Source organism: Lathyrus oleraceus, chromosome 5 (assembly GCF_024323335.1).
Source record: "Lathyrus oleraceus cultivar Zhongwan6 chromosome 5, CAAS_Psat_ZW6_1.0, whole genome shotgun sequence".
Classification (NCBI taxonomy): Eukaryota; Viridiplantae; Streptophyta; class Magnoliopsida; order Fabales; family Fabaceae; genus Lathyrus; species Lathyrus oleraceus.
Window position 1 is genome coordinate 419,667,946 of NC_066583.1, and position 25,059 is coordinate 419,693,004.

Consider the following 25,059-nt stretch of genomic DNA (forward strand, 5'->3'; position numbering starts at 1 on the left):
GAAACAAACACAATGAGATGAGATTCCATTACCTTAGAGAGCAAGTATCAAATGAAATACTGAGAATCAAATTACAGATATCATAACGAAGGTTGTGCATGTGAAATTGTTCAACAGATTGAGAACTATGATGAATGTAGATAGCTTAGACACAATGAGTTAGGTGGTGTATTAAATGTGTAATTCTTTGTGTTAAGCATGTCTGTAAAGTATAGAATTTGACCGAGTCGAAGTCGAATATGTTCTATAGAGTAGTAGTTGGATATGCATATATTTGATAGAAGGTCGAATACAACTTATAAGGGAATGAGGTGCACGTATTCGACAGAGAGTCGAATACAACTAGTTAAAATTGGAGTAGCCAATATTCGACAAAGTTGGATAACAACTTGTTGAAGTTAGTTAGTCAGTTTGAGATTGCTTGATGTGTACGCAATCTCATTATAAATAGGGAGGTACCCTACATTTGTAATATACAATTTTTCATTCAATAATATTTTCTTATTTCTTTCTCCAAAACCCTATTTTTCTCTCTCTTCCTCTTTTCTCTCTCAAATTATCTCCTCCCTTTAAACTTTTATGCGGCAGAATCGTCTTGAAACAAAGGTGCGGTTGAATCACTCGAGTGAAGAGTGAAGAACAAGAATCTTAAATCAATCAAGAAAGCAATTGAGTCTTATTGTTCCATCAAGAACGATTCTAACATAGTCCTCTGTTAAATTTTGTGCGACTTAAATTCAAATATGTTAAATGAGACTCTTTTATTAAATAAGAGATGACGTATGACCATTCTTCTTCTTACAATTGTGTTATGTAAAATTAAATTAAATGCATCTCAAATTAATATATTTTTTTTAAAAAAATTCTCTCTTATTTTTTGTATCTCTCCTAATTTTATTATTTTTTATTATATTTTTATTTTTTAATTAATAGAAAAATATATTAAAAAAGAAAGAAAGAATGAGGAGAAAGAGTGAGAGAAAAATAAAAGAGAAAATTCAAAATCGCGGCAATAGAGATTATAATTGAGCCTAATCAATTCAATTTAGAATGTTAAAACATGTTATACGAATATTTTTTCATTAATTTTAAAATATATTTAGTATAAATAAAATATCTCCAATGCACGTCCGTAGAGGCGCTTCACTAGACTCAAGTTTATTGGTAATTTAGATAAAATCTTAACAATTAATTAAATGTGCAAAAAATAGTAACTAGGAAGAAAAAGAGTGAAAAAGAAAAATGAAAATATTGTACAATTGTGGAGAATACTGTTGAAACTGTGAATCTGAACTGAAGTAGTAAAGCTTCGCATTTATAGAATACTATAGAGTACTGTCCAAAAATTATAAAGCTTCCATATATTGTAAATTGTCCAAAAAAAGTAAAGCTTTCTATAAATAGCATGTCCTACCCCCTCGCATTTATCTCTACATAATTCAAAAATTACTTGTCAATAATAGTTTACTTATTTATTTTATAATATATTAATATAAATAACGTAATCATCAACTTTATAAATAAAAAAATATTACACAAATATTTTGCAATGACCAAATACAATAAAACGACAAATGAGGGGGGAAAGTGATGTAACCTCTACCAACTAAATTGAATTATAAATATTTGCTCTAGAGTTAACAATCACATTCCACACAATCTCTTCAACCTCCAATTCAATTACAACATTATTCATTTTCATAAGAAAAAAAAAAAAAAAAAAGCTTCACCATGATACTCATCCTATACCAAACGTTCCTCTTGAAAGAACTTTCCATCTCCATGTTCATTTTCTTCATAACTCATTTCATCTTAACCTTTCTCTCAAAAAAACATCACAAAAAACTTCCACCAGGCCCAAATGGTTATCCATTTTTAGGTGCACTTCCACTAATGGGAGCCATGCCTCATCTCACACTCTTCAAAATGTCACAAAAATATGGACCTATAATGTATCTTAAAATGGGATCAAACAACATGGTTGTTGCCTCATCTCCTTCATCAGCCAAAGCATTTCTCAAAACACTCGATCAAAATTTCTCAAACCGTCCGCTCAATGCGGGAGCGACACATCTAGCTTACGATTCACAAGACATGGTTTTCGCGGATTACGGATCCAGGTGGAAATTACTTAGAAAACTAAGTAACTTACACATGCTAGGAGGAAAAGCTCTAGAAGATTGGTCGAAAATTCGAGAGGATGAAATGGGACACATGATTCATACAATGTATGATTCTAGCAAGAAAAATGAATCAATTGTTCTACCGGAGATGTTAACATATGCTATGGCTAATATGATAGGTCAAATTATATTAAGCCGTCGCGTGTTCGAAACAAAAGGTTGTGAGTCAAATGAATTTAAGGATATGGTTGTTGAACTCATGACAACTGCTGGTTACTTCAATATTGGTGATTTTATACCAATTCTTGCTTGGTTGGATCTTCAAGGAATTGAAAGAGGTATGAAGAGTTTACACAAAAAATTTGATGCTTTGTTGACAAAGATGATTGAGGAGCATGTTGCTTCTAGTCATAAAAATCCTCGAGTTAAGCCTGATTTCTTAGACACTCTCATTGCTCAAAGTAAACAAGATTCTGATGGAGGAGAGAAATTAACAATCACTAACATCAAGGCAGTACTTTTGGTATGTATAATTAATCCTTTATCTAATTTCGGTTGAAAATAATATATCCCAAATTTGCTATTATCAGACGGTAATTATATATAATACGACGTTTAAAAAAAATAGAGTGAAGTTACGTTAATAAAAAGTTTTTTTATGAATTAGTGGAGAATTAAATTGTTAGATTTAAAATAAATTATCAATATAAAAATTTTAAAAAATAGAAAATAATATTATAATATAATAGCGAAAAAATTAAAATATACAAATATGTTATATTAATATTTGAGAAAATAATAATTTTACTCAAAACTAGATAATAATAAAAAAAATAAAGTATTATGAATCCGAGTGCGATAGATGCATCAGGTACGGTATCGATACTAAGTTTTAGAAGTATGCAAACTTTATAGATCAGAGTCCCATAAAGTAAAAAGAACATGTGACATTAAATTTGTTAGTCCGATGTTGAGGAAATAATAGTAAATGACATGTGTAATGGAGTATATTATTATAACTATAATAACATTTCAGTATTTTTTTTTGTATAGAATCTATTTACAGCAGGAACAGATACATCTTCAAGTATCATAGAATGGGCCCTAGCAGAAATGTTAAAGAATCCAAACATTATGAAAAGAGCTCATGAAGAAATGGACAGAGTGATAGGTAAACAGCGACGGTTACAAGACTCAGACATTCAGAATCTACCTTACTTACAAGCAATATGCAAAGAGACATTCAGAAAACACCCATCAACGCCACTAAACTTACCAAGAGTATCATCAGAAGCATGTGAAGTAAATGGCTATTACATCCCTAAAAACACAAGACTAAGTGTGAACATTTGGGCCATAGGAAGAGACCCTAATGTGTGGGAGAATCCTTTGGAGTTTAATCCTGATAGGTTTTTGAGTGGTGAAAATGCTAAAATAGATCCACGTGGAAATGATTTTGAGTTGATTCCATTTGGTGCTGGGAGAAGAATCTGTGCTGGGACAAGGATGGGGATTGTGCTTGTTCAATATATTTTGGGTACTTTAGTGCATTCATTTGATTGGAAGTTACCAAATGGTGTTGTGGCTTTGGACATGGATGAGTCATTTGGACTTGCTTTGCAGAAAAAAGTTCCTCTGGCTGTTGTTGTTACCCCAAGATTGTCTCCATCTGCTTATATTCCTTAGCTTGGTCATTGGCATCACCACCTATGTATTGTTCAGCCCTTGTTATTGTGTGTGTTTTAATAAGTAAAATAAAAACCTAAATCATTTTTATTAATCTATATAATGTAATGTAATGTTTCTTACTAATTCCTATAAAATAGTTTTGTCTATAATTATCTCTATAACATATCAACATTTAATTTTGCTTTTAATAATAATTATTTCTCTTTCTAGAAATTTTAGTAAGCCTCAATCAAAGACAATCAAATGGTATTTTCATCCTGTCCCAAATGGTGTTTAATTTTGGATGATGATATATCAATGCTCAAAAACATATGCAAAAATCAAAGTTTCAATATTGTAGTATTTAGAAGGGAATAAAATGCTCAACTTATAAGCATTATCATCAAAATAGAAAAGTGTAACATCCAAAATAAGTTAAAATTATGATTCACAAAATAATACAAAAGCCTAAGTAAAGCAATCGAGTCTAGTAGATATATTAAAGTCATTTCAAATTCTTTGCTCAGATCACTTTTAAATCTTCGATCTCCTTCTTGTAGCTACCGGTTACTAACAGGTCATCGATATAGAGACATAATATATACAGTTCACTCTTGTTTCTCCTAATATATAGTCCATGATCAGTTGTGCACTTTATAAATTCTTTCTCTCTTAGAAAGACATTTATCTTCTTGTTACAAGCTCTTGGAGGTTGTTTGAGTCCATACAGGGCGTTATGCAACATGTATACCTTACTTTCTTAGCATTGCTTTACAAAACTGACGGGTTGTGCTACATAAACTTCTTCATCTAAGGGGTCATTCATAAATGCACATTTCACATCCATCTGAAACATGTACCAGTTTTTCATGTTTGCTAGACCAATAACCAACCTGATTGTTTCGATCCAAGCAACTGGTCCAAAAACTTCATCAAAGTTGATTCCTTCTCTCTGAAGAATTCTTTGGTTACAAGTCTTGCTTTGTGTCTGGTTACTTCTCCTTTTGGATTTAGCTTCACTTTGTAAACCCACTTCACATAAATTACCTTACTACCTAGTGGCAATTCGACTAGCGAGCATGTTTTGTTTACTTCTATGAACTTCAGTTCCTCCATCATGGCTTGCATCCACTTTGAATCCTTTAATGCCTCAGTTACATTGATTGACTCAATATCTGCATAGAAAGCATAATGTACCATCTCACCTTCATCATTTACCATATCATCTTATATGATCACACATTCCTTCCACCTTATAGGAATGTTTCTTAACCTTCAAGGTCTACTTGTGCCTGCTTGAACTCCACCTCGCTCAAGTCAAATTCCATAGCTTCACTAGCTGGTTCATCACGTAGAAGTCTCATTGAATTCTTCTTTACATTGTCATTCCAATCCCACTCCTTCAGTTCACCTATTATCACATCTCCATTGATCATAACTTGCTTGTTCAAGAGGTCAAACAACTTGTATCCATCAGCCGAGTGATATCATATTAAGATTATCTGGCTTGACTTGTCATCAAGTTTCCTTCTCAACTAATCAGGCACGTGTCTATGTGTTATGGATCCAAACACTTTTAGATTACTTAAGATAAACTTGACACCAGACCAACATTCTTTTGGTGTGATTGCTTTTAGCTTTTTCCCTGGGCATCTGTTTAAGATGTATATTGCAGTCGACACAACTTCACCCCATAACTTATTTGGTAAATGCTTGCCTTTTGACATACTTCTTACCATATTCATTATGGTCATGTTCTTCCTTTCAACGGTTGATCCGCTGTCGCACGCGGATCAAAACGAGTAGTTTTTCAAAAATGTAGTTTAACGACAAATTGACTCAAATATCGTTCTCAAGGATTCTTGTTTAATTAATCTACCGATAGAACAAAAATGGAGGGGGGTGGTTGGTTTAGATTCAGAAAAGTGATTTTTAAAAGTGATTATAAAATAAGCTGACACGAACCAACCTACTGCATCATCTTCCGACTTATCATTGATTCTTATAAAATTCCAAATCCCTAACGGGTCTGCTCCTATTCGATTACAATTACCATTAACAAACGTAAAGGAAATTATGCGAGTAATATTCCCAAATTCCGAATTAAGCAAACGGATTAAAAACTATTGCGAATTAAGCAGGCGCAACTTGATCGTTCGTGATAAAATAAAAGTTATGTTAACACGAAATTGATTCGGGATCATCATTCATCAATCGAATTTAAGGAATCTATCCTATAGCAAGAATTAGATTAAGCAAATAATTGGAATTATAAGAAGAATTCAAAGGAAACAAATTGGAATTAATAAAAACCTCAAAGCGGATTCTGAATTACAGCAGATTGATTCAAAAGGGATTAGTTCTCCATAGTCATCTTGCTAGCTCTCAAAAAATCGTACATGAACCGAAAAACGTAACCCTGTTTTTGGTTGCCTAATCTAGGTAAAAACACCCAAACCCGTTTCACAACTCAACCGGGTCAAATGTACGATCCGGGCCCAATACAACTAACCCAAACAAAATATAAAAATAATGTAGCAGCTTCAACGAAATTTCTGGCCCTGCTACAATTTGATTCAGCTCTCGACTTCTGAACAAAAGTTGTAGATCTTTTTCTTAGCTTTCCATCAACTGGTAGCATGTCTCAATCTGATACTCCTAGCTCAAGATATGATTTTTCTCGCGAAAGTTGCTAATGCTGAAAATTAAATACGAAAATTAAATAAGTGCAAAAATAACATAAATTATGAAAACACATTAAAACATAAAAATAATCAAAGCAAACTGAAGAAATGCTTAAGTACAAACATGGAAGAACGTGCATCCAAAATGCACTGATCAAATTCCTCCACACTTGAACTTTTGCACTCCGAGCAAAATGAAAAACAAAACAAAACACAGACACATCAACGGTTACTCATTCTAGGCTACAAGTCATCTTCGGTTAAGTTTGCTTCGTTAGGTACTAATCTTGCACACTGAGGACATTGTAAGAACACTAATCCACAGTTATGCAGACATAAACCTCCTGAATACACAAATCAACTCGAATCATGTTATTATATTAAAGCCTAACTTACTCATCCTTCTTTGGCTCTTTTTCATTCAGGCGCAATCACATTAAGCCCGTTATCTCCACAAACTCACAGCAAGGCGACCGGTTAGTGACTCTGATCCTTTTCTGCACGGGGTTCTGGTACTTAAGTGGCATAACCCTTTGCTTACTCAATTGTAGTTGCGGGGGATCGGACCGTAATCCGCCCTACCAAGTTCAGCACCAGAATCCGCTGAACCAACTACAAAAGAGTCTTATTTCCAACTTTTTTTAAAGGTTCCACAACCGTTGGGTTAAGTGACCGGGTGAGGGTCACCAAACTTACAATGTGCATTCCTTTATTTTTTTCTCTTTATTTTTTTTTTTGGAACACTCACTTATATTCATCGGTTTCCCTGCGTAGAGTGTGTGTGAGATGGTGCTGACTGCTGAAATAAACTACTCGAGAGCTGTCAGAGAATGAGAATTTAAGGCTAAAACATAATAAGAATTCGAATCAATTTCCATATGCAGGAGACTTACGGTGTTAAGACGATACCGATCTTGTGAATTTTTCCCAGGTCTCCGCAAACTAATCTCAAATTAGTCAGTCTATAGCCTAAAACTTTCAAGAAGATGCATTCTTTTTAGCAACTAAAAACCAAAAACAGAGAAAAACTGAAAAAAAAAAAAACAAATAAATGATTCCCTCCCCCACACTTAAAACATACATTGTCCTCAATGAAATACCATAAATATAAAATAAGAGTGGGAGAAAGGAAAGAACACACCCGAGGAGTCAAGGCAGATAAGTGATTACATAAGCAGCCTTTTCCAAAGAGAGTTCTTCTGCAGTCTCTTCTTCCAAAGTCGGGTTCTCATGTAGTAGCTTTGGGTAGTGTCCATTGACCTTGAAATTTTGATTAGTGTATTCGCCTTGTATTCCAGGATCAAAGAAGAATCTTTGATAAGTAAAAGTGTTGAATGGGCGCGTGAAAGTGATCTCCTTTTTCACAATATCAAGAATCAAAGGATTATGGGGCTTCCTCACTACTTTTATTTCATCTTTAAGTGAGATTCTATGCATACATATGGATGGGCTAAGATCACGAGTGTCAGCCAAGGTCCATCCAATTCCCTTCTTATATTTTTGCTTAAGTTGAAGCTTTGATGAATAATATGAATCATCGATAAGTGGTTTAGGCTCTAAAGAATGTGGTTGCTCAATGGATGGTATGTTTGGGGTAGCCGGAATATCAAGAGCTTCAGCTACACAAACAACTTCATTTACAATATCACCCTGCAAGGCAGCATCAATCTCAGCACAAACAGCACAAAGGTTAGTGTTAGTACAATCATCACATGAGTAAATATCATCAAAACCAGATAAAGTTGGAAAATCAGTTGAAAACAAATTAGAATAAACTTCATCAACAACTTCAGAAACCAACTCTATTTGAAAAACAGAATGCTCTTCCTCGTCAATCTTCTTATTTTTTAGTACTCCTTGTGGGAAAGGGATTGATGATACATACTTTTTTCAACCTCAACAACAATAGAAGGTTCAGGTTTATTTTCAAGTGTCACACTAACAATGTTTTTATTTTTTTCTAGGGTTGTTTCTGTAACCTTTCCAGATCTCAATGAAATCGCACTCACATTAGCATTAGAATCCTTTGGATTGACAACTGTTTGGGTTGGAAGCTGGTTCGACCCTTGGGCTTGCATGTTATTTATTTGAGTAGCAAGTTGTCCCATTTGCGTGTTCAAGGTCTGAATGATAGAATCGGTCCTTTGTTGGAATTGGAGATTGTCGGCAGCCATTTGTTTGACAAGTTCCTCTAGTGAAGGTTCAGAAGGTAAAAATGTGGTTACCTGTGGAGGGTTATATGGTGGTGGTGGTGGTGGAATAGGTAGCATCAATTGTTTCACTAAAGAGGTAAGTTCATCAATTCTGGTTTCTAGAGCCTTGTTGGAAGAAGAAACCTGAATCTCATTCACATCTTTTGCTTGGACCACAAAATTATTCCTTATTATGAACTTTTGGGAGTTAAGTGACATGTTCTCAATCAAGGAATTGGCAACAATAGGATATTCAATACACAAAGCATTATAATCAACATCAGAGACAACAAGTTCTCTCAGAGTTCTTTGGTCAGCCATGTTAAACTTAATAGAAAAGAAAAAAAAAATCAACAAATAATGAGAAAACACAACTAACTCAGCAATGCAGCAACAAATAGGAAAATACCGGCAATGTCCCTATTAAGTAAAAACAATTGAAATACGAAAAAAATGATTAAAATAAAATAAAATAAATACAAAAATACGAAAATTAATCTAATAACATCAATTAAGAATTTTGAGAATTTGTTTAGAATTTTATGAAACTACCAAAACAAAAAATAAATCATAAAAAATAGAAAAATAGGGAATTTCGATTTTTTAGGGTGTCGTCCACTATTTAGTAATAGTGGCTTTTGATCCTTGATTTTTTTATAATAAATCGACAAAAAAATCGGAATAATCTGAGACGATTTTCTTAAAAACAGAATTTTTTTCCTAAACCGCAAAAAGACCCGAACGCAAGAAAGTCAGGGCAAAAAAATGCTTAAAAAAACAACACCTATGAATCTAAAAACGATTAATATAATCAAGAATCCCCGGCAACGGCGCCAATTTGATCCGCTGTCGAACGCGTATCAAAACGAGTAGTTTTTCAAAAATGTAGTTTAACGATAAATTGACTCAAATATCGTTCTCAAGGATTCTTGTTTAATTAATCTACCGACAGAACAAAAGGGGGGGGGGGTTTGGTTGGTTTAGATTCGAAAAAGTGATTTTTAAAAGTGATTATAAAATAAGCTGACACGAACCAATCTACTGCATCGTCTTCCGACTTATCATTGATTCTTATAAAATTCCAAATCCCTAACGGGTCTGCTCCTATTCGATTACAATTACCATTAGCAAGCGTAAAGAAAATTATGCGAGTAATATTCCCAAATTCCGAATTAAGCAAACGGATTAAAAACTATTGCGAATTAAGCAGACACAACTTGATCGTTCGTGATAAAATAAAAGCTATGTTAACACGAAATTGATTCGGGATCATCATTCATCAATCGAATTTAAGGATTCTATCCTATAGCAACAATTAGATTAAGCAAATAATTGGAATTATAAGAAGAATTCAAAGGAAACAAATTGGAATTAATAAAAACCTCAAAGCGGATTCTGAATTACAGCAGGTTGATTCAAAAGGGATTAGTTCTCCATAGTCATCTTGCCAGCTCTCAAAAAATCGTACATGAACCGAAAAATGTAACCCTGTTTTTGGCTTCCTAACCTAGGTAAAAACACCCAAACCTGTTTCACAACTTAACCGGGTCAAATGTACGATCCGGGCCCAATACAACTAACCCAAACAAAATATAAAAAAAAATGCAGCAGCTTCAACGAAATTTCTGGCCCTGCTACAGTCTGATTCAGCTCTCGACTTCTGAACAAAAGTTTTAGATCTTTTTCTTAGCTTTCCATCGACTTGTAGCACGTCTTAGTCCTATACTCCTAGCTCAATATATGATTTTTCTCACGAAAGCTGCTAATGCTGAAAATTAAATACGAAAATTAAATAAGTTGAAAAATAACATAAATTATGAAAACACATTAAAACATAAAAATAATCAAAGCAAACCGAAGAAATGCTTAAGTACAAACATGGAAGAACGTGCATCCAAAATGCACTGATCAACGGTACCATTTTTTGTGGAGTGTAGGGTGACACCACCTCATGCACAACCCGTTCTTTTACACATAATGCATCAAAGTCTTTCAACACATATTCTTCACCACCATCAGCCCTCAAAGTCTTGATCTTTTGGCCACTTTGTCTCTCCACCATAGCTTTGAACTTGGAAAATACCCCAATCACATCAATTTTCTTCTTTATTAGGTATGTCCATAATATTCAACTGAAGTCATCTATGAGCATAACAAACTACTTATTACCTCTAATCGAATCTACCTAAAGTGGACCACCACACACATATGAGTATATGATCTCAAGGGTTGCTTTCGACTTACTTCTTGCATCTTTGTTGAAACCGTTCTTATGTTGCTTTTCTTGAACACATTTTTCACATACTTTATTTCAAATGTCATTGATTTCTGGTAAACATGGAACCATATTTCTTCTCTTCAGATTTTTGAGTTTTTGAAGTTAAGATGACCAAGTCTGTAGTGCCATAGCCATTCATCATTGCTAGTTGTAGTTGCTAGACACTTATGCTCTATCACATCAAGTTCAATCTTGAAGGTTATATTTTGAGACATATGTGCCTTCAAAATTAACTTGCCACCTAAGTCGAGTACTCTCATCATCTTATCTTCGATCAATAATTTGTAATTCTTCTTGATTAGCTGCCCTATGTTGAGCAAATTTCCTTCCATGCCTGGTATGTGTAGTACATTGGAAATTACTTATCATTTTCCATCTTTCCTCATGATCATAAACATTACCAATACCTTCAGTAGTTAGGGTATTGTCATTTGCAAATTTCACCTTGTTCTTCATTGAGGGACTGATGTTGACAAAGTAATCTCTCCTTTCAGACATGTATGATGAGCAACCTGAGTCTAAGTATCATTGGTCATTGAATCCTTCTTCTTATTTTGTTGTGACCATCAATAACACTTATTCTTCTTTGTGTTTTGCAAGTCTTGCATCACTTTTTCAATTATTTCTTTTGTTTTTTGGATATCACTATCATAATGACCATGTTTTTGACAATTGAAACACTGGATATGACTCTTATCAGGTTTCCTTCCACCACCTCTTTCTCTACCTGTAACACTACCTCTATGATTTCTTTTGTTTGTGGATTATCTTTGATTCGACGAGTTTCCTTCTTATTGGTTACTTCTACCAACTGAATTATTGTAGCCTCATCTACCTTTATTACCGTTCTATCTTCCTTTGGCTTTCTTTTCTTTTCCTGATTGTTCCTGAAGAGCTACATCACCTCTCGTCTTGCTTGCATATCTTTCACCAATTCTTTTTCATTAGATTCAAGCGTCTCTTGAAGCTCTTCTTTTTTCATGCTTGACAGGTCCTTCGGTTTTTCTATGGTTACCACCATATGATTGAATTTTGGAAGTAATGACCTTAAGATTTTTTCAACTATTGATCTTGTTGTCAACACTTCTCCACACATCTTGGTTTTAATCACCAGTATTGTTACCCTAATGAAGAAACCAGCCACACTTTCACTTTCTTCCATCTGGAGAAACTCATATGTTCTTTTGTGAGTTTGTAATGTCATCTCTTTCACTTTCTCTGCACCTCCAAAATATTTTTCGATTATGTCGAATACTTCCTTCGATGAGTCTACATCACCAACTTTCTCAAAGTTGTATGGATCAACGCATTTATGGATTATAAAGAGAGCTTTATAATCTTTCTTCTTCAAATCTTTATGTGCATCCTTTTGTTCATCCATGACATTCTCGCCAATTGGTGTTACTTCATTTTTCACAAGATCCCAAACGTCTTTATAGCAGAAGACAACTTTCATCTCTTTACACCAATTATAATAATTCTTGCCATTCAAGATGAGAAGATTCGCTGGAAAATGCCCATTCGGATGAGAAGTCATTGTTATATGATTCTCAAGAATCACACCCAATGCTCTAGATACCAGATGTTGGAATCGTTCATGATGGAACAAGATTCAATCGCTTTCTCGATTGATTCAAGAATATTGTTCTTCACTCGAGTGATTCAACCACACATTTGTTGCAAGATGATTCCGTCACACAAATATTTGAAAAGAGGAGATAATTTGAGAGAGAAAATAGGAAGAAAGAGAAAATTAAGGTTTTGGAGAAAGGAAAAAGAAAGTATCATTGAATGAAAAAATATATATTACAAAATTAACACCTCCCTATTTATAATGAGATTGCTTACACGTCAAATAATCTCAAACTTACTAACTAACTTCAACAAGTTGTTATCCAACTCTATCGAATATTGGCTACTTTGATTTCGACTAATTGTATTCAACTCTCTGTCTAATATGTGCACCTCCTTCTCCTATAAGATGTATTCGACCTTCTATCGCATACTTGCATATGCAACTACTACTCTATAGAACATATTCGATTTGACTTAATTGAATCCTTTACTTTACAAATATGCTTAACACAAAAAAAAAATACACATTTAACTGATTAAACACAAAGCATGACCAAAACAAAGTCACATAAAACACCAACAATTAACTATTCATAAAGTATTTTTAGAGACTTAAAACAAAGTTTATAATAAGATCTTTTAAAATAAATAAAAAATAACACAAATTTTGTAAATAAAAATTAAGATGTGTTAAATCTATGGTTTAAGAGATTTATTTTTCTTCATAATTTAAAATCCTCCTAATTTTGAAGAAATAAAAAGTTATATTGAAGTAGGGTTTTGGAAAACTTTGAAGAGTTTAGATAATTTTTTCAAATTAAGTTTATATTATTATAGTAGTTTAAATATTAAAATTATATTTATAATAAGTATTTATTATCATTCTACACACAAAAAATATTTCAATGAGTTTAAGAAATGATATTTTTTTTTCTAGTCATCGTCATCCCTTCCTTTTTCTCAAAACACTTGGCCTTTTTTTTTTTAATAAGCAACTTGATTTGTCCATAAAAATGACATTATTATTTGATTTTCCAAAATGAACCATAAGGTTGCTAACTAAACAATATTAATTTATTTGACGATCTCCTAGAATGGGTTAGCACATATGTGTGTAAATTGCTAGGAAATTGATTAATTAATTCAAATTTAAAATTTAAATAATTGAGAATTGGGATTAAAAATGAGTTAGATTAGATAAATTATTTTTTTCTTTCAATATGTATATATTAATATAATACAAAATTATAGAAAATATACATAAAACTAGAAGGTGCCACCAAACCGTCCAAGTTCAAGAAGAAGTGATTGCAGCTACCATTCTTTAGTGGATATAATTTTAAAAAACTATAACTTAGGTGCGGGCTCATTGCTCATAGCTTCATTTATAGATTACAACATTAAATATTCGTTTTATCATAGCTTCACAACTTCATTTATTGATTACAACATTAACTATTCGTTTTATCATAGCTTCATTTATAGATTAATAACCATTATGGATAGGGAGATATAAGGCAAGTAGTGTTCCATTCCAATATCAGATTTAAAAAAAAAAAACAAATTATAGTAAAATCATTAAACTTTAATAATGAGAACAAATTTATTTTATTATTAAAATCAATACACTTAATTATTTTTAAAACCAATATGATTCAAATTAGTTAGATACGCACAGGCTAAATTTTTGTTTGGTTAGAACGTAAGGTTGTTTGAATTTTATTTTCAAAGGAAAGTTCAGTTTAAACAAATACGTAATAAAATTGCTTAATCTAACATTGATATAATTAAGATAGAGTTGATACAAATAATATATATATATATATATATATATATATATATATATATATATATATATATATATATATATATATATATATATATATATATATATATATATATATATATATATATATATATATATATATAGATAGATAGATAGATAGATAGATAGATAGATAGATAGATAGATAGATAGATAGAGAGAGAGAGAGAGAGAGAGAGAGAGAGAGAGAGAGAGAGAGAGAGAGAGAGAGAGAGAGAGAGTTGGTAATGAACCGATCCAACTCAAACATAGTTTGAAACTCGATTTGACAAATAAATCGTTGAACTAGGTTCATGAATTAAATGAGCTGAATATGAGCAAAAAAACTAAGGCCGTTAACTAAATGAGTGGAACTTGAACTATGTATATTCAGTACTTAAAATATTTGCGTTTTGTATAACAAGTATACCAGAAATCTGCGATAGAAGGCAAAAGGTTGCTTTACGATAAAAGATTCAGCTTGTTTTACAATATTTTTAAAGACATACTCACCAAAATCAAAGGCAGTTGTTGTTTGTATCTTATAAAGTAATCTAGCAAGAGATGGTATGATACCCGAACCATGGTTTGTAGGCGCATAGTTAGCAACGTGTATTTTTTTAGGATAACATACTTTACACTTATATTTGATGAATATAAAAGACCTTTAGTAGGTCAATCATCATGAACATTTCATGTTATCTCTTGTCCTATAGTGTTCAAGGATAGGATACATACAATTGTTATGAGTTTACCTCTTCCCAGATATTCATTTATGATTTCTGGAGAGTGTCTAAAGTATTGACTACTCACGTGTACCTTCATTTTTGATTGGATTTTTTTCCATATTTTATTGTAGTTTCACTAGTCGGAATAACCTCATATGTATTTTCAATGATCTTGTCATTGACATGATTCTGGATTTCAACAACTTTAATATTTTCTAAGACATTTGGCTCACCTTCATTATGGGTTGAGGGTTTAGTTTCCATCAAGCCCTCCAGATTGTCTGTGACATATGTAGGGACATCTTCAATGTTAATCTCATCTTCTTTGTTAACATTGGCATTGTCATTGTCCTCTTGCTTTTCATCTTGACCAAGATCTTCTTTTCTTGCCTCTGGTTTATCTATTTGGGTATCTTCTTCAATCTCTTATGTACCTTTCTCACCTTCCTCCAAACTTGCATCAAAATCACCTTCTTCATCATTAATCCATTCATAATCACTATCTTCTGACTCATTATCTTATGTATGAGTAATTTCATCAACATTGTTGCTGATATCCTTCTCGCCATCATCCTGATTGGTCTCACGATCTTCTTCACTAGATTCATCATCTTCAGACACTTTCTCATTCAGGATGTTTTCAATACCAATATATAAAATAGGAGCATGTACATATTTCTCTAGAACAGGTTTCTCACTTAGAATCATATCAAAATTGTTCTTGCTTGGAGGGTTATCGCATGTATTCATGGTTTTTAGGTTTTTATTGATATTCCCATAATCATTACCTCCAACATCCTTTACCTTATTACTAGGTTTAGTTGCTACAAAAATAGTCTTAGGAACACACACATTTTCAAGAACACTAACTTTAAGAGGTTCAATAGGTTTGGAATACTCACTTTTTCCTGTGTTCGGAAACACGACTTGGACTGGAGAAACTTCAAGGACCTCACTTGATGCTTCAATCGACATTTTTGCTTGAGGATTGCTGATATCTTTGAATCTTTTAGAAGCTTTGTGAAAATTTCCACGCCTTTTCCTGTCAGGTCAACCGCTAATCTTCTTTAGTTTCTTCTTCCTTATCTCCTTTGGTTGTTCAATGGGGGAGGACCTCTGGCCTGACCATTGGACATCCCTCATATTACAACACCCTTCATTTTCACGCCATGCATATTGATTACAGATTTATCTTCCTTAGACGATTTCTTTACTTTCTTAATACTCTTCTTTTCTTTTCCATGTATTGGTACCTTGATGTGTTCCTACCATTTTTGTAAATATTTTGGTTGAAGGTAAACAATTGGAATTAGAGTTGTAATGAAAATATGATGGATGATATATGAGAGTGAAACGTAAAAAAATAACGTAAGTAATAAACGAAATAGATTGAATACAAAGCGCTTTAGCATTCTCATTGGTCCAGACAAGATTTCTCACACGCTTGCTGGAAGTAGTAGGCTAATGGTACATGATTTCATCCCATTTAATTGCTACAAATCTTTCATCACACACAAACTTAAAGTAATTCTTAATTTTTCAAATTGGGTTGCATCTGAGGCCTTAGTGAAAATATTTATAACTTACTTTTCTGTTGGCACATGATCCAACGTGATTACCATACCTTCCATAAGTTCTCTAATAAAATGATGTCGTATTAGTACGACTATGATGAATTGGATTATTATAAATATTAATAGTGTTCATATTGTTACAGTATAATGTCATAACATCTTGAGTGACATTGTACTATTTCAACACCTGCGTCATCCATAAAAGTTGAGTACAAATGTTTCCAACAACAATGTATTCAACTTCAGCGGTGGACAGAGAAAGAAAATTTTACTTTTTTGTGAACCATTAAATGAGATTTTTTTCCAATAAGAAACATTCAATTGTGATGTTTTTTTATGTCTTCAACATTACTTGCCTAATGAACATCATAATATCCAAAATAATGGAGTTGGTATCATAGGAGTAAATGATTCCATAGTTAAAAGTTACATTTATGTATTTGATGATTCTTTTGACTTGTGTGAAATGGATCATTTTAGGATTGGCTTGATAGCGAGCACAAACACCTACCAAGCTCATTTCGAACTCAGATTGCATTTATTGAATAAAATGTTCTACCATATTTCGCGACATACCTACCAAACAAAATATCGTCCATATAGATTTTGGATATCATGAGTTTTCCTTCTTCTTTCTTGAGAAAGTGAGTTAGGTCTGGGGACCAACTCCTAAACTTTGTTTCTTTCAAATTGACCAAGTTCTTCTTGTATGAATTGTATCTAGTATTCATCCTTGAGGACTTCCTTAACATTCTTGGGTTTAATTGTGGAGATAACGCACATGTTATAAATCACTTCCTTGGATCTGGTAATGAATTAAAGGATTGGTATTATGATAATATCATCCCATCCGAAACCACATCATCCCATCCCAAGTGAAAAAGGTCAATATAACACTTTTTCAATTCTTAGGGTAATTTTGATAGAATTGGTGATGTTAGAGATGGTGAATGTGGGATGAATTAGAGGATTGGTATTCTGCGTGGTTACATAATGTGAGGTAGTGTCATAGCTTTTGGTATCAGAGGATGAATGGTTGGTTGTTATGATGAGAGAAAATAAATGGTTTCAAAGTGAGGGAAGAGAAAGGAGAGAACATCACGGGTGAGAGAAGAGGATGAAGAAGGCGGCGCCGATTGTATTAGCTTAGGATTTTAGATCCGGTCCATGTGCTTACACATATAGGCCTTTCCTTTCTACTGATTTCTCAATGAGATATATATATATATATATATATATATATATATATATATATATATATATATAAAATGTAAGTTTCTATATCTGTATACTATACAATCATGACTATTTTATAAATAGATATGTCTACATTTATTATTCTAATAATAACAATAATATTCTAATCATGACAATAATATTCTAATATACATCTTCATCAAATAATTCCTTAGTAAACTCCACCTAAATAGTAGGTTCCCCAAGAGAAGCATAAGTAAGAAATTTCATGTGTTGAGCTTCCTTAGCCTAATTAAAACATGAGCCCATTGGAAGAGGATCTCACTTGTTTTCTTGTAATCCTTAGTGTTCCTCCTAGCCATTTTCTTTCTTTCATTGTTATTCTTTTCCACCCAAGTATGAACCCAATTGTGGAACTTATTTCATTGAGAAATCACTTTCTTATGTATAACACTATTCATGTTGTTATTCAATAATCTACTAACTTTGTTAAATAAAAGAGTTAATAATTCATCAAGGTCAAGAAATCATATGGGTATTTATAATTTTAACCACAATCGCTTGGTTGTATCGTATACTAAAAAGATCAATCCCACAAATACTTTGTTGAATATCGATTTTACTTAGTGTGTTGATTAGTTAAAAAATTAAAATTGATAATTAGTAGGGTTTTATAATAATAATAATAATAATAATGATTGCCTTGGGATAATAATGACTTGTCACGATAATATACCAAATATTACTATTTTTTATTTATGATTATGGGTCAAAATTCGTTAAAGATGGACAACACTTATCGTAACAAAATTTCCTTTCGATCTCATTTAATGTACTTTTACTACATGACTCTAACTTTCATGGTGAGTTTGTGGTCAAAGCCCATTAAGCACGATTGTCATTATTTTTTCATAAAGATATCTTAGAAGGATATCTTATCTAGCTTTATAGTTCAGATACTTGACTTCCCTTTTTGGTTATTCATTTATTTAACCCAGATAATGTAACCACACATTTGGAAGAATAAAATTTGAAAAATACATGTATGGATTTGTCTTTTTAGTTCTTCATCCAATTATATCTTAGGGTTTGGAAATTAAGCATTTATATTTGTTACTTCATCTTATTATCTATATTGGTGCAACATTTCTATTTACAAGAATGAATAACAATAAGACTAGCTTAAGAATATTTTACCTTATAATAACAAGTAAAAATAGTTTATAAATGAATTATCATCAAAGACCTTGTTATCCCAATATTAGAGACTAATCGAACATAGTAACAATTAAAATAATGTGAATAAATATTTTATAATTAAATCATATAACAAAAGTGAATAAAGAAAGGATTAGATAATCTTGAACTATATTAAGCAATAAAGTAGTAAGTTTTCCTAGAAATTACCTACTAAATAACAACTATTTGACATGTCACTATATTTCCCCAATCTTAAACCTTTGTTTGTCCTCAAATAAATTGAAAATATTCAAGCAAAGCATACATCAAGAATAAGGGAACTTCAACAACAAATCGACAAAGGGAAGTAATTAGGCGGAAAGTAAAACTATAGGGAAATTTAATCAACAAAGTACAAAGTAGATAAAAACATAATCGATAAAGTAACTCTAAGTGATTGGTCATCCAACTTATTACTCAATATTTTGGATTTCTTGAATTCTCTAAAAAAAATTCAAAGAACCATTCTATCATATGCTTGAATGTGAATCATAATCTCCACTACATATCTTAAAAAAATACAACTGAATTCGAAAATAACTTTTGCGGTTTGAAACATAGAAACGTGTTTTGGGATAGAATATTCAAAAGTGTTCTAAGACTTAAAATTTGAATCCATATATAAACTAAGACAAGATAATTGAGAGTTTTTATTTTATTTTCACAAGGTACAACATATTTGTTTCCCTTTTTCTTTCCCCATTATTTTTTTTTGTGGCTTTTGTAAGAGTTTTTCTAGGGTTTTATTCAACTTTTCTAGTTTTTTCAAGGAGCTCAAAAGATTTTATTTCATTTTGATTGATTGTTGTATCCCTCGCATCAAAAGAGTATTTAATTCAATTTAAGGAACCAATAAAAATTAAAACTGTAAGACTCAACAATTGTGAATTAGTGGAAAAATCACTTTTGCAAAAAAAAAAATCTACAGTGCAATTCCATTGTCACGAGTTTCACACAAGCAAAAAAATATTTTTGCTAATGGTGTAAATTTTAGAGAAATTATTTCAAATGTGATGTGTTTATCACCAATATCAAGAAAAAAAGGGATATATGAATTTATCATTTATAATTTAGGCCCAAAAACTCACTTATGGTGGTTATATTGCAAAGAGTATTTCCAAAATAAAATCATAACAAAATATAAGTTGACAAACTTTGAAAAAAGAAATGCACCACGTACACTATCCTTATATATAAAAAGTCAAAGAAATGCTTCTTCAATACATCAAAAAATTAAGATTAAAAGCATGGTAGACGATGATGAATAAGAATGATGACTTATTTGATAAATTTAAACAAAGAAATAGATAACTAAATAAGAATTGTACCCCCTAAAAACAAGACCTTCATAGCTATCACTCATAATCTTCCTTGTGTGAGGAGGAGGGACAATGAGATATTGAAACACCTCCTTGTCGAGGTATGTACTATGCATATTATGATATGTTTGATTTCTCTTCATCCCCGTTGTAAGGAAAGTTTAACAACCAATTGTATTTGTCCCTGATAGCGGTACTTGTAGAATTCAACAATATAGTTGATGAGAAAGTTTTATCAGCAACTAGTATGTATCATTAACTCATTAAACTAAATTTTTATAAGAAACGCCTATAAGTCCACTATGGTAATGCTTGGGAGTGCATGAAGATCTTTAAAAATGGCTCATAGACCAAATATTCAATGATTGATTTGGTCAAACCCCTAGACATTATATCTCATTTGCTTGCATTAAAAACCCTTTCAAATAAGGGAGTTCATTGGTTTGGGTGAATCCGAACCAAACTAAAATCTGAATCAAACCATGGTATTTGGGTTGAGTATTTTTTTTAGTTCAGGAAAAAACCAAACCAAACCAATTAAATTCGATGTTAATTAATTCAAGAAATGAATTTCTAAAATTCTATCCCCGAGCCCGTCTATCCGAACCAATAATAATTTATCCGTATAATTTATATCTTCATTATCATGGAAACTAGTATAACGTATTCAACTTCAAGAAGAAAAAATGAAACTCCATTTGTGACATTCACAACCTATATGGAGAAACGGAAAAAATTAGGGATTTTATACTATTATGGAAAATTAGTTGATGCAAATTAGATATTCTTAAAAAAAAGTTTTTTGCATATTTATCTCTAACGTACCCGATCAATCCAATCCAAACCAACTTGTTGTTTTTTGATTTGGTTCGACTTGAGTTTTATTACCAAAATGTGTGAATCTAATCAGAACTAATCCATATATTTTTGATTGGTTTGGAAATCAAATTCTCTCGAACCCAAACCAAACCGGTCCGTGAACACTCCTTAAACAAATAAAGGAATAATAGCAAAAATGGGAAAGATGAGAGAAATACAGGGGAAGGAGAAAAAGATGAAAGTAAATGAAATAAGGAATATAAATATTGCACTAGGGATTTATCCTAGTTCGGCGTAAACCACTTAACCTGCTCGAGTCGCCAATATTTTCCCCTTGATATTTCCAGTAAAATCAACTTTGAGCTTTTACAGGATCAACGCAAACAACCTTCAACTACAACTTGAGCTTTTGCACATGATTAACCCACAAAACTTCTAACAACAAGAGGTTTTACACATCCTAATCTCAAGAACATTCACCCAAGATTTTTCAAGTTTAGCTTGGAACCTTCAGATATTTTACAAAAACATTACACAAGAGAATAATCTTCTTTAATAAAAACAAATTTTAGCATAACACAAATATAACACAATTCTCAGAATGAACTTTTAACTCTTTTGGCACTAAGACAACTCTAGTAAAAAAGACTTTGAGTAAAAGGGAGTAGGAAGATTAGTAGAAAGATTTATATTCAGAAAATTGATGTGAAATAAAATGAGGAGAAAATCGATTAACCCTAGGAGATAATCAATTAACCAACCCAAATTAGGAAAAATTGAGTTTTGACATCACCTAACAGATTAAAAGGCGCTAAAAGTAGATTTAACAATGTCTAGCACTTTCAACTGTAACTTGATATCTTTGACTAATGAGACTTGTGATATCTTGTTTGGATACATGATCAGGAACCACTAGATAGTTACAATCAACTCCCCCTTTGACAATTTTCACCAAGAATTATTGAATCATTAAAATCAAAGGCCTTTAACTTATGAAGTTGCCATCTTTTAAACCGCTTAAAAATTTTCATCATCAAACCATATGTCAGTAACACTTTCAAACACATAGATCCACATGAAAGACTAAATACCATCCAACCCAGAACATTATAAGGGATATTTTCACGCCGCGAAAAATGCCTGAGCACATCGCACACTCGAAATACAACAGAGTCGCCGCTAAATTTTATTTACTCTAAGAGAAAGGGAAAATATTAATAAAACCCAAAGAGAAGAGAAAAAAGGTTAAGGAAGTTGATCATGCAAGGGGAAAGTATTATCATCTTTCACATCCTTTGTACTCAATGGGAACCATTTTGTTTTTTCGTTGCGCATATGAGTGTTATTATCTAAATGTTACTTCCGATTGATTTTAATTAATGGGGAAATATGTTTTTAATTAATCTGCTGGCCAAGATTTCAAAATCATGTGTCTACGTATTAAAGATGAGAAAAATACACAAGAAGGGGGGGGGGGGTGAATTGTGTATGCCTAAAAATCTATTTTCACTTCTGATTCTGGAACATCATATTTTAAACCATATTCAGAGTCTGATACCAGAGTGAGTATAAGCAATGAGAAGTTTACTTCCTTTTCTTCAACTCTGTTTCAGAACCTAAGGTGTAAAGCTCAGATTCTGATACAAGTAAGAGGTTGAATCAGATTAGAGTATGACTTCATAGTTTATTTGCACAGCAAAATATAAATGCAGAAGTAAATAAATAGACACACAATATATCATGGTTCCTCTAAAACCAAGAGTAGTCCAGTCCCCTTGCAGAACAAGAGCTTTTAATTATAATTATACTGATTACAAATGCTTAAGCCAGGAGCTTAAGACTTCCTTCTCCATCACAACTGGTCATGATTTCCTTGATTTTTCCTCAAGCATGAGACTTCACTTGCTCAATCACCTAGATTGAGACTTCCTGCTCTTCCCACAAGCATGAGACTTCAATGCTCAGTCACCTTGATCAAGACTTCCTGCTCTGCCCGCAAGCATGAGACTTCAATACCTGAACAACCCATTTAAGACTTTCTGCTCTGCTCGCAAGCATAAGACTTTAATTGCTCAAGCACCCAACAAGATGCTTGTATACTCAAGAACCCAACAAGAGACTTGTTTGCTCAATCTAATTAGAAAGAGACTTACTATAAGCACAACGGCTAGAATCTTCAGATTCTCTTAGAAAAAGAGTCTGGCATTAATCTTGTGTTCATGTGAATATTTCTTGGATAAGAAGATACACAAAGGTTTACACTCTTGAGAAAAATATCAATTGTTTGCTCCTGAGTATGGAAGAATGATGTGTTCATTCTTCTTCTCTCCTTACACAAATTTTCTTCTTGTTGTGCCTTTCTGTTATGATGATCTTCCTTGATCATTTTTACTCTTATCTCACACACTTAACCCTTGTGGTTATATTTTCTATTTAGTGTGTGTTTCTTAGATCTGTGTTTTTTGAATAAACACGATATCTCTCTAAACCAATAATATTATTGTAGTACCTTAAATTTGCACCCCCAATTCATGCATTCATTTCATTTTTTTAGGTCATATATCATTCCATATTGCATTGCATCTTGGCAGTCAGCAGTGGCATCAAGAGAACTCATCAGTAAAAAAGGACAAGTTTTTCCTTGGGATGAAGGCCATTTGATTATATTGAGCTTATATGAGCTAGAGGTTCATTTTGAAGCAACTTTGCCAAGTGGTAGAGGCCTAAAGTCACCAGTGCATTTCCAGGTCATCTGGGGCCCATACAACTCAACTGCAAGTCAATTGAGGGCTAGGAGGTGGAGAAATGGTTTGAGACACTTCATTCATGTCCAAAAGAGGCTTATTCATCATGTCAAACATCTACCTTGAAGATTTTGAAGTCAGATCAGAAGTTTCCCAAAATGGAAACTGACCTGTAATTTCAAGTTTCCAAAAATGGCAAGTTTTTGGACCATATTCAATTTGACTTTCCAACATCAAAGAAGCTTCAAATGAAATTTTGGTCAACATGAAAATTGAAGATCTTTCTCTCCCATTTCCAAAAAGTCCAAGATCATGAGCATCTGATGAATGGTTGAGAAGATATGAGCAAAGGATCACCAAGTGTGCATGGAACTTCAAAATGCCATATCTTTTGATTCAAAACTCCAAATGGAGTCAGTCTTTTTGCAAAATGCATGTCATGACCAATATTTTTCAAATCCATCCTTGCATTGCATGAAAAGATCTCATATGATCATTGGCTTACACAAGTGCATTTTGGAGGGAAAAGTGGTAATTTAAATTTTGTGCATTACATGAGCTAAACTCCAATTCTATTGTGTTCATGAACTGATTTTAAGTGAAAATACACCTCCACATGGTACTGTTCACGTCCATTTTGCCATGCATAGGGTGCACTTACCAATTTTGCATCACACTCCATATTTTGTTAATCTTTCATTAGCCATGCTTAAACTTAATTACAACATGATTAAGGAGGAGTATATAAGCTTAATTCTAACATAATTGCTCAGATTACACATTCTAGATCTAGAATTCAAGATTCCTTCCAAATTTTCTCTCATTCCAAATTTGAAAATTCTTCACACAACACCTGAATTTTATTGCATATTCATGTTCATTGATCATCATTTAGTAGGGATCAAGCTGTGGATTGAAGATTTTGGCCAAGAATCAAGCAAGTTGAACACATGAAGATGAACATGGAACTTGAAGATTAAGCTGCATACAAGTGGATTCAAGCATCAAATCGTGCATAAAGCATCCATACACAAGCTTAGGAGTGGATCTGGACATTGCTGGAGCTTGAAAACAAGAAATCAACTCACTGCTCTTCAAGAAGGTTGGATTTCGAA

At 32.5% G+C, this 25,059-nt stretch overlaps 1 protein-coding gene across 1 annotated transcript; it reads left to right on the forward strand.

The window, feature by feature from the left end:
* The first annotated feature begins 1,634 nt into the window (after nt 1-1,634).
* On the forward strand, nt 1,635-3,961 carry LOC127085179 (flavonoid 3',5'-hydroxylase 2). Its single transcript, XM_051025739.1, has 2 exons — nt 1,635-2,646; nt 3,177-3,961. Exons 1-2 carry the CDS (start codon nt 1,732-1,734, stop codon nt 3,807-3,809), a joined length of 1,548 nt encoding a protein of 515 aa, XP_050881696.1. The 5' UTR covers nt 1,635-1,731; the 3' UTR covers nt 3,810-3,961.
* Nucleotides 3,962-25,059: the final 21,098 nt, after the last annotated feature.

What these genes read in the sequence shown, in the direction of transcription:
- LOC127085179 (XM_051025739.1), top strand. Translation starts at nt 1,732, where the DNA reads ATGATACTCATCCTATACCAAACGTTCCTCTTGAAAGAACTTTCCATC. An exon ending in ACATCAAGGCAGTACTTTTG is followed by an intron (nt 2,647 to 3,176) that starts GTATGTATAATT and finishes TTTTTTGTATAG; the next exon opens with AATCTATTTACAGCAGGAAC.